The sequence below is a fragment of the Schistocerca serialis genome, chromosome 6, assembly GCF_023864345.2.
Source record: "Schistocerca serialis cubense isolate TAMUIC-IGC-003099 chromosome 6, iqSchSeri2.2, whole genome shotgun sequence".
NCBI lineage: Eukaryota > Metazoa > Arthropoda > Insecta > Orthoptera > Acrididae > Schistocerca > Schistocerca serialis.
Genome location: NC_064643.1, coordinates 598,037,963 through 598,055,888, shown reverse-complemented (window position 1 = coordinate 598,055,888; position 17,926 = coordinate 598,037,963). Strand labels below are relative to the sequence as shown.

The 17,926-nt window shown below is 39.3% G+C and overlaps 1 protein-coding gene across 2 annotated transcripts in view; it reads right to left on the bottom strand.

Annotated features, from left to right (window-relative positions):
• LOC126483846 (NBAS subunit of NRZ tethering complex-like) overlaps positions 1-17,926 on the bottom strand; it is a 405,587-nt gene that overhangs the window by 296,037 nt on the left and 91,624 nt on the right. For both annotated transcript variants that reach the window (XM_050107060.1, XM_050107061.1), the window contains exons 12-18: positions 17,590-17,715; positions 15,011-15,146; positions 14,829-14,935; positions 14,475-14,567; positions 14,080-14,396; positions 13,486-13,696; positions 8,894-9,025 (exon numbers count right to left, since the gene is read on the bottom strand). In XM_050107060.1, coding sequence (XP_049963017.1) covers positions 8,894-9,025; positions 13,486-13,696; positions 14,080-14,396; positions 14,475-14,567; positions 14,829-14,935; positions 15,011-15,146; positions 17,590-17,715 — 1,122 coding nt within the window. The remainder of the gene's footprint in view (positions 1-8,893; positions 9,026-13,485; positions 13,697-14,079; positions 14,397-14,474; positions 14,568-14,828; positions 14,936-15,010; positions 15,147-17,589; positions 17,716-17,926) is intronic.

Genomic DNA, 17,926 nt, shown 5'->3' with positions numbered 1-17,926 from the left:
GTCCTAACACATAATTTATGTTAGCATCAGAAGACTCGAGTGGCAGTCAGCTTCAAATGACTTGTTCTCTCATTTTTCTCAACAATGTTTTTTTTAAAAGAAAGTCACCTTCCATCCAGGGACTCCCATTTCAGTTCCCGAAGAATCACCATGAAACTTGTGTGTTGTTCGAATGTTCCGGTAACAAATCTAGCAGCCTGTCTCTGAATTGCCTCAATGTCTTCCTTCAATTTGACATGGTACTCAAGCAGTACTAAAGAACAGGTCATCCTATATGTGGTCTTTTTTACAGGTGAACCACTCTTTCCTAAAATTCTCCCAATAAACCGTGTCAACCATTTGCCTTCCCAACCACAGTTTTCACATGCTCGTTCCACCTCATATTGCTTAGCAACATTATGACCAGATATTTAAACAACTTGAATGTGTCAAGCTGCACACTAGTAATACTGTATCTGAACTTTAAAGGCTTATTCTTCCTACTCATGTGCATTAACTTACATTTTTCCACCTTTAGGGCTAGCTGCCATTCATCACACCGACTGGAAATTTTGTCCAAATCGTCTTGTATCTTCCACAGTCTCTCAACTTTGACACCTTACTGTACACTACAGCATCATCAGCACACAACTGTAGATTCCTGCCTACCCTGTTTGCCAAATCATTTATGTATATAGAGAACGACAGTGGTCCTATCACACTTACCTGGGGGCACTCCTGACGGTACCCCTGTCCCTGATGAACACCCGCCGTCCAGGACAGCATACTGGGTTCTATTATTTGAGAAGTCTTCTAGCCACTCATGTATCTGTATGAACTTACTCCATATGCTAGTACCTTCCTTAATAGCCTGCAATGAGGCACCATGCCTTTCCGGAAATCTAGAAATAGGGATTGTGCCTGTTGCCCTTCACTCACTGTTCACAGTATATCATGTGAGAAAAGGGCAAGCTGAATTTCACACGAACAATGCTTTCTAAAATGATGGTGATTCATGGACATAAGTTACTCAGTTTTATTATATTCAAACTGAGTATATGTTCAAGGATTTTGCAGCAAACATAAGTTGGGGATATTGGTCTAATTATGTGGGTCCATTCTTTTGTTCTTCTTATACACTGGAGTCACCTGCACTTTTTTCCAGTTGCTTCGGACTTTGTGCTGGGTGAGAGAGTCATGATAAATGCAAGCTAGGTAAGGGGCCAATGCCATAGAATACTCTTTGTAAAATCGAACTGGGATTCTCGCATAGATCTTTTCGCAGATGCACGAATCTCTACTAATCTCCCCTTGTTTTCATTTGTACATTCCCTTTTGAACTGACAGTGCAATGGCCTCTGCTTCCTCAGCATCCACCGAATTTCATTATTAAACCATGAGGGGGGAGGGGGGGGGGGAGGTTGGGGGGGGGGGGGTGTCTTTTATCCACTTACTAGTCAAATAATTTTCCAGACCACAATTTACAATCTACTCAAACTTTGCCCATAATTTCTCTACATCCATCATACTGGAACTACATTACGGCAATTCACTGTCAAAATGAGATGCTAATAACAGCTTATCTATCTAGCAGAAACACTCTGCTAGCCATCTCAACGTATTTATTAACTTCCATAAACATAGTTGCTATAATGAGATCATGATCGCTAATCCCCATTTCTATAATGACATTTTCGATAAGATCCATCCTATTTGTAGCTACAAGGTCTGAGATATTTCCGTTGTCTGTGGGCTGCCAAACTAGCTGCTCAGGACAATGTCCAGAAAATTTGTTCAAAAGTATCTCGCATGACTGTCTGTCTGTAGCCCCTGCAATGAATCCACAGACATCCCAGTCTATGATCGGCAGGAAGTCACCTCCCACTAGTAATGCATGATCTGTGTATTTATGCCCTATTGACCAGTGACTTTCTGTGAATAACTCTAGAACTGTCACAGCAGAATCAGGTGGCTGGTAAAAACATCAAACAATTAACTTGGTCTCACCTACACCTGTTACATGAGACCAGTTGACTTCGTCACACTCAACTTCGGCCTCAATTGTCAACTGCAATAAACACACCCCCTACTATGGCCTCTAAACTGTCTTTCCAATATACACTCCAAGACCTGCTAAATATCTCAGAGCTTTCCATTTTCGGTTTCAGTCAGCTCTCAGTCCCAAAAATAATTTGAGCACAAGAACTTTCCTGGAGGGCAGTAAATTTGGGAACTTTATTATGGATACTTACACAGTTTACTGATAAAATTGTGACAGTCAAAGTGTCTTTATTCTGAACACTATCTGACTTCCCTTGCTGCAGTTGATTGGAGAGTGTTGATCTGAGCACCTCAAACTACTTCCTAGCCTAAAAAACTCCACAAGTACTCTGCTAGTTTCTTCCTTCGTGTAGTGCACTCCTGACCTATCAAGGGAAGTCCTACAAATTCCAACATGATAATGCAGGTCTAGAAATCTGCAGTCAAGACTGTCTCAGAGTCGATGAAGCCTTTGGTTGAGACCCTCCACTTGCCTCCAAAACAAAGGGTCTCGATAAACTCTGGGAATGATGCTGTATTAGTGTGATGTCTCCCAGGAGAGCCTAATTTATTTATCTGGTGTGCTTGTAAGACTTCTTCTGGACTTCCTGTGTAATATTAATGTTTTTTCCATGGTCTCTGAAGCATTTGTGTTACTGGAGCTGTTTTCAAACTACTGAATGCACATCATCATCATCTGAATCTTTTCACTGATTTGAAATGGTAGATCATTACGCAATCTTACAATATACCTCTAACATTAATGATGAAAACTGCAGCTCGCAATTACATCAAATCTCCTAATGTAATTGCCACATAGCTCGAAGTTTCAAAATTAGCAGTCAGTTGGCAGTATACCATCTAATTTTCATTGTTGAAAAACCATTTACATGGACTTATTTCACTCTCTTCTTTTTCCGACAGTTGCAACTTCAAGTCAATTTAGCTGTGTCCCTGGGAAAGTGTTCACAAAGCAGAGAACATCTGTTGCACACTTTCAAGAATGTAGCCACTTGGGTAGTTACCAATGATGCCCAGGATACAAAAAGGACATTAGAAACACTGAAAAGGAGGAATGATCAAAGACATTTGAAAATTAATACTATGAAAGCCTCTGTTTACACCAGCTTTGACTGCTCCATAGTACAGACACATCAAACATAAGATTTATATATAAGCTGTTCTATCGTACTTCTAGCTTTTGTGACTCAAATTAACCAACTCCTCCATCTCCCTTACACTACATTCACTCCAACTTTATTGAAGCTGAAAGTGATGTGCAGTTCAGAGAAAATTAAGTAGCCATCCATAATTTTTATTCTTATTATTTCCTAGAACATGACAGTTTCAATCAAATACTTACTTTTATCACAGTTTTCAGGGTCTTCAAAATACCTTATAATCCTCTCTTAATGTAAAAAATAAAATGTGTGTAATGTAACCCTCTCTCTTCTGGCAACAATAAACAGATGACTTCATTAAATTTGATTACTTTCACTTCACTGAAAGGAGAATTGAGGGATTATTTGCTCAAACTGTTTTACAGGATTCAAAATTTTTACCTGCCATCCACACATTAAACCATTGTGAGTTAGGGTATGGAACGGAAAGCAACATGTTACCCTAAAAGAAGACGTGTGCCAGCCCAAGCAAGCCCATCTCAGATGGATTGGTTCGCATAGGCCAACGGATCTTGTTCAAAAACCCCAGCTAGCTTGCTGAGCTCTGCTTTACCAGGCTGGCCCAGCAGCCTGATGATGGCAGACATATCATGGAGCAGGCTGAATCACCGCCTGACTTGGTAGTCTACAGAGCCCACACCATCTGTCATATCCAGGTGGGCTAATCATAACGTATGCACTGCCTCAAAATGTCACTGATTTCGACAAAATTAAGAAGAAATACCAATTACTGATCAACAAAAATTAAGTGTTTCCTCACTCTGTTGTAGTTCTTTATGGGGAAAAAGATGTCGCAATTCAATGAATATTTCATTTCATTGTCGACTCTAAGCGAAGCATTTGTACCTACTGCAATATCTGACTGTCTGGTAAACATAGCTGTTAAGTGCATCCAACTTAACTATTGGAAAAATAACACACTAACTGGTGTAGGCACTGTGAAAGATGGTGCAATTTTGGGTAGCAGAAAACACACAAATACCTCGGACCTGTGAGATGAAACTGCTAATTAGTTCGCAGTGGTAGCAGAGTTCTCCAATGATCAGTCCAGGAAATTGATGAACATTGTACACTCTGAGCCACAGAGAAAACAGTACGTCTGCAGAGCTTTAATTCATGTTAGATGAAACTTGAACTGTGTACGCAGTGCCACTGAATGAGTAACCTTCACAGCCCGTTTGGTGGATATTGTTTAATCTGATATGGACATAATGTAGTGAGTGCTTCCATAATCACCAATTGGTTATGTATGAATGCTGTGAACATGCTTCTATCTCGAATAAAGTAAATGGAAGCTACTGAGCCTATCTTAATGTGTGAACTTTTAGATAGTGGGAGGAAAAAAATACCATGATCCAGGAAGAGAACATGTCTGCAGCAGTAAGGAGACACCACCCCTACGTCATTCAACACCTTGTCTTGGACTAAGAACAATTGTTAGCTTCAGACTGCCCCTTAAACATGTGGATGACATGAGCACTTAAGGTGGAGCATACAGAGTGAGTGTTTTGGCCTGGGCCTGGAGGCACCTCACAAGGTGCAGGCTGACTGGACTGGAAGCGCTGGAGGCATTGAGGCGAGACTGAGGTGGGCTGGTGAGGCAGCGAGCGGCCAGCCTGGCGGTATGGGACGGTTGACCCTTGGTGGGCCGTAGCAGGTAAGGAGTTTGCGGTGCATGGCTCTGCCTCCGAGCAGTTTGGGATACACGTGATACAACCAAGTAAAGCTCCACATGCCTGACAAAGCCTAATATGGTGAGATTCTGCAAGTTCGCGCAGCTTGAGGCTGTTGCCGATGGGCACCAATGTGGGGAGCCGGACTTTGGTATCACGGGGATGTCAACCTTGTCCCGTCTGTCCCCAGATCGGTCTGCCACTGTGGTTGCCCCGGTTGCTGCCCGCAGTGGGGCTGAGCCCTCGCCTGTGGTTGATTGGGAGGTCGTTCCAAGCCGTGGCAGGCAGCAAAAGACGTTCCCAGATGCTGATCAGAAAGCCTCCCCGGTGCGTTTGACAAATAGGTTTCAGGTACTGTCTCTGGCTGAGCCAGATGCAGCTGCCTGCCCTGTTTCAGAGGATGATTCTCAGCCTTCAAGGTCTGGGCAGTCGCAGAGGGTGGGCTTATTGGTAGTTGGGAGCTCCAATGTTAGGCGCATAATGGGGACCCTTAGGGATATGGCGGCTAAGGAGGGGAAGAAATCCAGTGTGCACTCCTTGTGCATTCCAGGTGGAGTCATTCATGATGTGGAAAGGGTCCTTCCGTATGCCATGAAGAGCACAGGGTGCACCCAGCTGCAGGTGGTGGCACATGTCGGCACTAATGACGTGTGTCGCTTTGGATCTGAGGAAATTCTCTCTGGATTCCAGCGGCTATCTGATATGGTGAAGGCTGCCAGTCTTGCTTACGAGATGAAGGCAGAGCTCACCGTCTGCAGCATCGTTGACAGAACCGACTGCGGACCTTTTGTGCAGAGCCAGGTAGAGGGTCTGTGCTGGGAAAGTCCCTGAGCTTCAAGCGCTAATAGAAAGCACAGAAGCTGAAATCGTTATAGGTACAAAAAGCTGGTTAAAGCCTGAAATAAGTTCTGCAGAAATTTTTACGAATCTCAAACAGTGTTCAGGAAAGATAGATCAGGCAGAATTGGTGGTGGAGTCTGTCAGTAGTGGTTTATCTTGTAGTGAAGTCGAAGTAGATACTCCGTGCGAATTGGTATGGGTGGAGGTTATACTTAACAGCGGAACTAAGTTAATAATTGGCTCCTTCTACCGACCCCCAGACTCCAATGATATAGTTGCTGAACAGTTCAGAGAAAATTTGAGTCTCGTAACAAATAAATACCCCACTCATATGGTTATAGTTGGTGGGGACTTCAACCTTCCCTCGATATGTTGGCAAAAATACTTGTTCAAAACCGGTGGTATCGAGCAGTTAGTCCACGAACCCAAGCGAATTGTAAATGGTTGCGAAAACACACTTGACCTCTTAGCCACAAACAATACAGAGCTAATAGAGAGCATCATGACTGACACAGGGATTAGTGATCACAAGGTGGTTGTAGGTAGGCTCAATACCGTTCCTTCCAAATCCACCAGAAACAAACTAAAAATAATTTTATTTAAAAAAGCGGATAAAGTGTCACTAGAAGCCTTCCTAAGAGACAATCTCCATTCCTTCCGAACTGACTATGCAAATGTGTACAAGATGTGGCTCAAATTCAGAGATATAGTAGAAACAGCAATTGAGAGATTCTTACCTCATAAATTTGTAAGAGATGGAACTGATCCCCCATGGTACACAAAACAGGTCCGAACGCTGTTGCAGAGGCAACGTAAAAAGCATGCGAAGTTCAGATGAACGCGAAATCCCGAAGATTGGCTAAAATTTAAAGACACGCAAAATTTGGCACAGACTTCAATGCGAGATGCCTTTAATAGGTTTCGCAACGAAACATTGTCTCGAAATTTGGTAGAAAATCCGAAGAAATTCTGGTCGTATGTGAAGTACACAAGCGGCAAGACGCAGTCAATACCTTTGCTGCGCAGTGCCGATGATACTGTTACCGATGACTGTGCCGCTAAAGCGGAGTTATTGAACACAGTTTTCTGAAATTCCTTCACCAGGGAAGACGAATGGAACATTTCAGAATTTGAAACACGAACAGCTGCTAGCATGAGTTTCTTAGAAGTAGATACCTTAGGGGTTGCGAAGCAACTCAAATCGCTTGATACGGGCAAGTCTTCAGGTCCAGATTGTATACCGATTAGGTTCCTTTCAGATTACGCTGATACAATAGCTCCCTACTTAGCAATCATATACAACTGCTCGCTCACTGATAGATTTGTACCCGCAGATTGGAAAATTACGCAGGTCGCACCAGTGTTTAAGAAGGGTAGTGGGAGTAATCCATCGAACTACAGACCTATACCATTGACGTCAGTTTGCAGTAGGGTTTTGGAGCATATACTGTATTCAAACATTATGAATCACCTCGAAGGGAACGATCTATTGATACGTAATCAGCATGGTTTCAGAAAACATCGTTCTTGTGCAACGCAGCTAGCTCTTTATTCGCACGAAGTAATGGCCGCTATCAACAGGGGATGTCAAGTTGATTCCATATTTCTAGATTTCCGGAAAGCTTTTGACACCGTTCCTCACAAGCGACTTCTAATCAAGCTACGGGCCTATGGGGTATCGTCTCAGTTGTGCAACTGGATTCGTGATTTCATGTCAGGAAGGTCGCAGTTCGTAGTAATAGACGGCAAATCATCGAGTAAAACTGAAGTGATATCAGGTGTTCCCCAGGGAAGTGTTCTGGGACCTCTGCTGTTCCTGATCTATATAAATGACCTGGGTGACAATCTGAGCAGTTCTCTTAGGTTGTTCGCAGATGATGCTGTAATTTAGCGTCTAGTAAGGTCATCCAAAGACCAGAATCAGTTGCAAAGCGATTTAGAAAAGATTGCTGTATGGTGTGGCAGGTGGCAGTTGATGCTAAATAACGAAAAGTGTGAGGTGATCCACATGAGTTCCAAAAGAAATCCGTTGGAATTCGATTACTCAATAAATAGTACAATTCTCAAGGCTGTCAATTCAACTAAGTACCTGGTTGTTAAAATTACGAACAACTTCAGTTGGAAAGACCACATAGATAATATTGTGGGGAAGGCGAGCCAAAGGTTGCGTTTCATTGGCAGGACACTTAGAAAATGCAACAAGTCCACTAAAGAGACAGCTTACACTACACTCGTTCGTCCTCTGTTAGAATATTGCTGCGCGGTGTGGGATCCTTACCAGGTGGGATTGACGGAGGACTTCGAAAGGGTGCAAAAAAGGGCAGCTCGTTTTATATTATCACGTAATAGGGGAGAGAGGGTGGCAGGTATGATACGTGAGTTGGGATGGAAGTCATTAAAGCAAAGACGTTCTTCGTCATGGCGAGATCTATTTACGAAATTTCGGTCACCAACTTTCTCTTCCAAATGCGAAAATATTTTGTTGAGCCCAACCAACATAGGTAGGAATGATCATCAAAATAAAATAAGAGAAATCAGAGCTCGAACAGAAAGGTTTAGGTGTTCATTTTTCCCGCGCGGGTTCGGGAGTGGAATGGTAGGGAGATAATATGATTGTGGTTCGATGAACCCTCTGCCAAGCACTTAAATGTGAATTGCAGAGTAATCATGCAGATGTAGATGTAGATATGGTACATGTTAACTTAAGTTTCACCTCTACACAAATTCATTTGATCAGTACATTATTCAGCAACAAGCTGTTAGGTATTGGAGATAAGTCTATCTTTCTCACAATCGAAAAAGAATAGTTAGGACTCATTCCTGATATTTGTATACTGTTCCACCATTACAACTCACAATGTTTATGAAGGATGCGTATGGTTCTGTGTGTTTGCGCAGATAATATGCATCTGTTTCTGTAGCACCATAACTGCTCATTTACAGTTGCACAGGTTCTGAAAGATATAAACAGTTTCAAGAAACTATCTTGACAGCACAATAAATAGAAATATTTTACTTTTGGATTACTTGGAGAGCGGAGACTCTTGAGGAAGACCCTAACAGTAGCATTGAATGTGCTTAGACAATGGGATTTGAAACGATAAAAACATCACACAGTTTAAAAAGAAAACTTTCATTTTGAAACATGTGAACAGATTAATATATTATGGTGATACTTGCCTTAGACATCAGTAGTTTGGCCTTTTCAAAGTCAGATAAACTTTTTAAGCTGGAAAGGTTGGCACTAACGAGGTTTATTTCATATACCAATGAATCTAAAGTCTTCAGGTCATGAAACAAGTCCTCTAAGCCCTTATGTCATGAAAAAGAGAAAGAATACATCACCAGTTATTGTTTACTAATTTCAATATTTGCATTTTATCATTATAAACTTACTGGTTGGAAGGTATTACAATAATATAAACACTAAATCTACACTGTATATCAAAGTTTTAAATGAGAGCAATAATCTACACAAAGCTGAAAATAAATGAAAGAGTACAAGCCAGTTTGAGACACAAATGAAAACAGCAGCTGTGGAAGCATTGGTTTAGCGCATGTATGAGGCTTTTCAGACCCCAACCTCACAGATGCTGAAGAATTGTTTTGGAATGCTTGAATATAAAGTTGCTGGAAGAAAAAAGTAAATGTGGCTGACATTTCTTCTCCTCCTCATTGTTCTTCTTCATCTACTTCTCCTCCTCTACATTTGCTCTCTCTCTCTCTCTCTCTCTCTCTCTCTCTCTCTCTCTCTTTTAGATAATACAGCCTTTCAAATTACCCACATGTTAAATAACCAACCCACTTGTGTTTCTCCCTCAATTTTTAAGAATTTTTGTTTTTCAGAAATTTTTCATTGTTCAATCTTTCCCGGTGGTTATTTGACTTCAAACAATTCTGGACTTCCTTTTTACTGAGGTTTTATATTTTTAGTTCCTTATACACTGATTCATTTATTATTCTATCCATTCCTATATAGTCTTTCACTCTTATAAGCAATCTCATATTAAAAGAAAAAAATATAATAAGTAGTGCAAGCAAGATTTATACAACTAATTGAAAAGAAGGATGGCATCACAAGAGGTTCTGAAATCACATTATGGTTCACTGTCTATACATCAGTAGCCCTTCAGGTAAAGACGAAGATACAGCTAAACAAAAATGGTTGTTCAGGACTTGCAGTAGCTGACCAAGTGCAATACAGGCACCATCGTGAAAATTGTGTATGAGTACAATGCATAAGTAAAAATGACAGCTCCAGATGGCATCAAATCTTACAAACAACTGATGCAGTATGTCTTCATTAGCTATCTGGTCTAGCCATCTGATCTTCAGTATTATTTTTTAGCAACATAATCAAACACTTCTATTCTCTTCTAATCTGTACTGTTTACTGTACATGTTTTGCTTCATACTGAGCGAGTTGTTTCAGGTCAAGTGCCCTCCATGGGCAATCTGGCGTCAGTGGGCAGAGTGTGCAAACAACTGACACACAGGCAGTCATGGAGCCAGGCTGTAGCTTACACAACCGTACATCTCAGATATCTGACCACAGGCAGGGGTGGGCAAATAGCTCTTGAACACAACAGAATAAAATGTAAATACTTGAGAGTTGACAGGTGTTCGAGGATGCCTATGCCCCGTGGAGGAGAGTTTAAGAGCCTGCAATAATGCTACATCTCAGACAAGTAATTTATTTTTGAAAATTATTCCAAAAACTTAAATTTATATTTGTTGTTACCATGTTTCGCTTTTGTAGAAAAGCTCTTCTGCTCTAACCAGTATGTATTTTATGTCGAATATCCTTTTCACTTCTACCATTATCTGTTGATCTGTTACTCGAAACACAAAAATCTGCTATTTTCGCCATCTCATTTACTAATCTAATTCCTTCAGTACAACCTTATGAAATTTGACTTTACTTCACTATACTTGTTTCACATTTATTGATCTTTTAAGTCCATTACCACATTTGACAGTAATGCAATGTGCCATATGTAAACACTGAATAACAAAATTGATGAGTTATATACTCTGGTGGGAAAATACTCACTCAACAAGGTTGTTTCTAACATAAAGCCGTAAATTAGGAATCCTTATATATTCAAAAGAAAGTTAAAAATATACTTCACTAGTATTTCAACAAATTATCTGAATATCTCGGTACAAGTAGTAGTAATTTATTGCAAAAAGGACTGAGTATTTAAAGATGTAGGTAAATATTTAAAATATACAATTGTAGTCAAGTTTACAGGGTGTCCCAAAAAGAATGAACCAATTTTAAATAGAATTATTTATTAGGATGAAGGGCTTAACACAAACAAATTGCATACTAAATTACTCAGAAAATACAAAAGTTTATAAAAATCCATCATAAATGTTCAATATGTCCTGCATTGGCTGCACGTACAACATCTAGCCGATAGCCGAATTCATCCCAAACTGAGCGTAAGGAACGCATGGCTGGCCAGGACTTTTGCCTTTACAGAGGCAACCTGTTTCTTCAAACTGTTTATACCACTATCGAATGTTCTTTGGTGATGGTGGTTTAGCACGAAATCGAATATGAAATGCCCGCTGAACTGAGATCACTGACTGAGTACGAGTAAATTCAATAACAGAATACTACTTCTGTTGTGCGGATACCATATTGCGCGAGACTGGCTGCACGCTCCAGGTCAGCGCTCGTAGGACATCTAGTGGATTTTTTCTGAAACTCTAAACCATGCCGATTACATCTAGCGCTGTACCTAGTGACATATGTCTCAATATTATTACAAGTTAAAATCGGGTCATTCTTTTTGGGACACCCTGTAAATTAAACTACCAATAGCAGATAAACAGCAGATACCTAGAAGGCAGCAGCTTTCATCAGAGTAACATCTTTCTTTCTAATTTACTTGATTAAATTTAACTGGAAAAAAGATGAATATCATCAAGCAGCATAGTGATAGTGTATCATTAAAATAGCATACAGATTAAGTTTCTAAAGTTTGGTTGTCTTTTGCTACTGAATACCTTGACTTCTTCAAGATCCCTGAAGGTTCTCCTTCTTGATGGGATGAACAACCCAGGTTGAATGGATGGATTGATTGATGGACGGATGGACTGATTGAATGGGTGGTTGGATGGATGGATGGATGGATGGATGGATGAAAAACCATGAGTGGTAAGCTACAATCCTCTCTCACTCCCTTCTCAGCTATTGCCTTCAACTCCATATAACTGCAGTCTGGTTCCTGAATAATGTGTAGGCAACGTTTTACTCTCAGATCATTTCAGAATGTCAGAGAGTGCAGGCCGTGGTAGTTGCAGTTCATTCCACTGTGCACACTAATTGCACTTCTGATAATTGATAAATTAAAATAATGAAGGGGAGAAATAATCAGATGGGATCATATGCAGACGTCAGTAAAAATTTATTAGAGTAAGTTTTGTGAAAGCAGCACTGTGATCCGAGTGGAGACCCACAAGATATTTGCATTTTAATTCAGCTTCATGATCCGAACTCATGTGAGTCAGAAGCAAGTGCAGAAAGCCACTGTTGCAGAGCATGGCAGTGATGGCCACAAAAATGCAAGTCAGCATGATGGCGACTGAGATAATAGCATCAAGAAGTTTCGATGGGTGTGGGGCTACACGAACCACAGCTTATTTAAAAATACTATGAAGTTTGCTGTGGTAGACACCTCTTTGATACAACCTGGTCCAACGGATAGCAGAAGGGAAGCAGAAAAATGGTGCATAACCAAGTTATACATTGTAACAGTAAGTAGGTCAGAGAGATTCTGTCAGGTATAGTTCCAAGAGTGTCTCCATAGGAGCAATTGATTTTAATTGTTATGTTAAAAGCATTAATGATTCTCAAAGTGGATACTGTGACATCACTGGCAGCCAGCACAGGAGGAAGTAGGGATGATGCGCCACTGACATGGAGAATGTGGCTGGTCTCTGAAGAGCCCAGACATGCAGCAAATGTCAGCTGCACAGTTCTGGCACAAGTGATGTTTTTGCTCTTATTATGTCAACTTAGTAAAATTACTTAGAAGAGAATTTGTTTTATGTTTACAAAGTATAGTTTTATTTATGACAACATATGCAGACTTTGACAGTGGTATATAATGAACAAAGATTATGCACGGCACGATGGTACCATCACTCCAATTCGTGTACGTACTTTGATTATTCCAGTGTTCACTGTCTCAATGTCGAGATTTCATCATCACTGATGACTACTTGTGTGTGGCAATGCTGGTTGTTTTGAATATTGAGTCACCGAATGCCAGTAGTTCAGCATTGTGGTTTGGAGTTCCACATGGCAGGTAGCAACAATTACAAGCAAAGCATAGCAGAGTTGTGGCAGCTTACCAGTGTAAATTCATGCCAAAGTAACTTTTCCTTGATTATTGGTAGTGTTGGTGCTAGAGGAAGGAGTTACAGTCATGCGAGCTATGTGAATTGGGATAAAGACTTTTGTAACTTGGTGCAACTGAAGTCATGAATGTACATCTACAAAACTGAAGAACACTGGTCCTCAACAATACATTAAGATTTTACCCAATTTATCTGTTATTCATTTACAGATGTGCCAGCCTCACTCAGAGTGTTATTATCTTAGACCAAGTCTTCTATAAGAGATCAAATGGTGGCGCACAATGTACTGACAGCTGCACTACAGGTAAGATGAAGTAAGTTTAACAGGTCAAGACTGGATGGTTGATCTTCAAAGAGGCAGACAATCAGTCCAAGGCAAAACAAGAGCAAACACTTACCACAACATTACGTTCCTTTCCAAGGTTTAGCAGGTTTAAAGCATGATCAACAATCCCACTTCTGGATTCAAGCTGATGAACTTGAAATCTGTACCATTTTGTTATTAGTTCTGGTTCAAGATTTTCAATGGGGCACTGGAACTGCTTTAAATCTGGCTCCTCCTCATACAAAAATGTGGATCCATCATCCTGAGTTATATCAAGAACACATCTACAACAAAAATTGCAGTAAGAGGTTTGTGTATATTTTTAAGCTGAGTAAAATTTGAGAGTAACTGCCAACAACACTAACGTCTTAGAGCAAATTACTAAATCTTATAATGACAATACTAAGTATTCATTTTTCACTGTAGTTTCTCTATCTTAAGTTTTAGCTTTTCTACAGTTTCCATGAACCTTGCTGAGAATAATTATGTTGCTAAGGTGAAACATTTATTTTATTTTGTGCTTAAGACATGCAGACATGTAGGAATCTTAACAGATTTGAAAATTAATATGTTTCAGAGGTAGGAGAAAAATCAAATCTGCTTTTAATTTTTCCACAGACAACTTTCATTTAACTTATTTAGTAACATTCCATTTATAAACACATACCGAAACTCAGGATCTTCAAAGCATTCCTTCTTGCGCAGCTGCGCTTGCTCTATTAGAACAACACCACCTTCAACTCCACATTCTGGAAGAATACCCTGATAGTTCACTGGGTCCATAGTTTCAGGAAAACTGGACAAAACAGGTAGCCAATGTGGCAGTACCACTGAACCATGGTATGTAAACATGTGTTGCACTGCTTCGCAGTTTCCTTCTCTCGCAAACTCCACAACTGATACTATGAGCGGTGTTGAGCGAAATCTCTGATAGAATGAGGAATCATACAGTGAATCTGCCAAGTGTGGTCCACCCATAATTATCTGCAAAAAATAAGGTTCCATTAATGAAGTGGAAAAAGTACTGTTTGTGACTCAACACCAAACTTCAGGAATACATACCTCATATGTACGCAGCATATCAAGGTAATGTAACAGCAATATCCTGAATTTCAATAGTTCCTTCTGGTCATTATTTAGCTTATGTGGATTGATCTGTCAAAAAACCATTTAATTCATCATCTAGAAATGTGGTTTGCATCATTAAAAGCTAAAATCAGGCATTATACAAAATCAATAATGCCAGTTGGCCTGCTCCCATTAAATATAATTTTCTTCCAGTGGATTTAACTGCAGATTCTTAGTACAGTATTGTGTACATTTTTTTGTAATCAAACAGTATTCCCCTTGAACATTTCTTAGCATTACTGGATATGCACATTTCTGAGGGAACTGTTACTGTGCATTTGGCTTTACCTTCCGCAGTAGATGATTATTCCTCTCCTCTGGTTTTGTTGCATCTAGATCATCATCATCATAATCCAGATCAGGATGTTGCAGAATAAAATGGCCTCCATCAATTCCTGTAATAAAAGTAATTAACTCTGGGAAAATGAAAGTACAAAATTATTTTCAACAGCAGAATGTATCAAAAATACCTTCTCCCACAGCCACCACTGTTTCCAAATTGATTCCTTTAAGACCAAATTCCAGAAGTTCTCTTGCTGCTGCAAAGCTCTCGGGCACCCTTTCTATACATTCTCTAAGTACCCACGAACGTTTGGTTATCTTGCTCTAACATTGAACAAGAATTTTTCATCAATGCATGTATTTTAGAAGTTCAAATATCCTTATTATTTATATTAGAATGATAATTTGCATGATTAAGAGAAAGAGTGAATTAAGACAAAGAACAAATTATACAGTATTAGTATGAAAAAGAAATATCTTGGAAAGAATACAGTTAGTGACATGAGAAAATGTGACATGTCACCATATACAGATAACAGAATGCAATTTCCAGTGTGAAACCATTCGAAGAGATGTCATTTTACTCTTAAACAAAATGAATTCCAATGCAATTACCAGTGTGTAACCATTCAAAGGGATGTTAGTGTACTCTTAAGCAAAATGAATGTTAGGTTTAGGTGACTCAACACATACTGAATTATTCATTTAAAACATTCAAATTGCACAAACTAACTGACAGAGAATAATATTCTGTTTTCAACCATTTAAATTATAGTGTTGTCTCCACCAAATCATAGGTAAATCAAATAATTTGCTTCTATTAACATGATATTGTTATCAGTTTCAGATTTTCATAGGAAACTGTAGTTTGCCTTGTTGTTCATAAACCAGTCTTCACTACTGAAGTAAATTCAATTATGTAAATTATCTTGACAACCCAACAGTAATGACAGCACTTTAGGACACTGGGCTATAGTCACATCAAATCCAAAATGTGGACGACACAGTAATGAATGATACATAATAGCAGCAGTACCATTATTCAAGTCCAACAATAAAGATAGCAGATCTTGAAAATTTATAATCAGCAAAGGAAATGAGGTAAATAATAAATAGACATGAGTGAGATTGGGTTTTCTGCACTATGAAAGAAAAATTACACTGTTACATGCTTTCCTTTCTGTACTTCAAATCATCTTAATTTATGGCCCCCAACATTATAAATAATATTTGTGGAACCATTTTAAATGACAATGGAGATAAGTCATTATTACAACTGCACCATAAAACCACCCACGCTAGTTGGTTTTGGTCATCCAATCTTTTTTTTTTAATGAGGAAAAATACAAAAAAAAGCCCACATCCGACCTCCATTTTGAAATATCTAAAAAAATATATTTATTTTCTGATTAGAAAAAAAATAATATTCTTAGCCAAAGCACTTCTGTACGAAGAATCTGTGAATCTATATTAACTTCAATGTAGCTGCTACCCTGTATGACACTTAAAGAATATTGAAACAGACAGTGACAGACCTTCATCAAATGGTTGCCTCATCTGTTTCCTCATCATCTCTTACAATGGTACTGTAGATAACCAAAGGGAGCAAACTAGTCAGAAGCTCCAAATTACTCACCATTTAACTAGATCTGCTAACTAACTGGACCTCAGTCAAATGAGTGTCCCCTCTGTTTGCTTCAGCTGGCTCTAATTGCTCATTGGCTCCTAAGGCAGTATCAGAGAGAGCAAGGGGAGTGGGGGGTGGGGGGGGGGGGGTGTACTACTTATGTCAGCTTACTCGCTGTTTAATTACATCCGCTGACCAACTCAAGTGTCATCGGTATGATCAATGTTTCCATTTGAATTGTGATGCAGATGGTATTGAAGTTGGACTGTGTTTGATCATTCTACATGCTATGCATTGGGTACTCTCAAAGATGAACGAGAATGAATATTTTGAATTCATTTTCCAATTACCTATGTCTTACCCTTTAAAAACATTTCCATTATGGCTACTACATGGGTGTTCCTGTCCTAGCACAACCACAAACTTCATAGTGTCACAATGCCATAATAAAATTCTGATAAACTCTTGTTTAAGTAGTATTTCAATCCTTTACAAAATTTGCTAGATTATTTGGAACTGATAGTAAAATTAAAACTTTTGGGACTGTCTGATATGGTAGTGATGATATAGCAACAAACATCCTTCTGCAAACTAGGTCATCAGAAATGGAGTACAAGCTCTGACAGGGTAAAGAAATTGACTACGTAATTTTCAAAGAAACTATCTGAGCATTTACCAGCTTGTTTTGGGAAACCACAGAAAAACTAAATCAAAATGGTCCTTCAGGGATTTAACAGCACTCCTGAATGAGAGTCTAGTGCTTCAACCACTGCATCACCTCACTCAGTCACAACATTATATATGGCTTTAATGTTAATTATTAACTTCTGGAATGTGTGACTAATATATTGTGCATGAAGAGTAATCAAGTGCCTGAGGACCATCATCATGAAAAGGAAACCTCACCTTATAGAGGCGATGTTGAGTTGCAGGCATGCACAACAAAAAGACTGCTATACATTTTGGCTTCTGGCCAAAAGGTCTTCTTCTAAAGTAGAAAACACACAACACACACACACACACACACACACACACACACACACAGTAACTGTCTCTGGGCACAACATTTTCAGCTTCAAGAAAAATCAGGTTTGTGTCCTTACAAATTTAACAAAGTAAATATTAATGAAAGAAACTTACAAGGTAATCATGAATTGTGGCAATTGAAACAGAACTATTTCTCCACTGCCTCTGGTATACAAGATCACAGTCCAAATTATATGCTTTGGCTAATGCAAGTGCTTCCCCATATTCTTCATTGTCGATCTGCCAACAGATACACAAAATGATGATAAATTTAAAATTCATATAATATGCAACACCTCAAGTTAACAGTATTTCCAGAAAAGCCCAAATTTCTTAACACAAATTTGCACCAAAGGGCTTCAAATATCTTATTCCTATAGCAGAAGATATAAGGCTACTACATACACAATGTTTACAACATGCTGTCAATCTGACATAGAGGTCAGTGAAC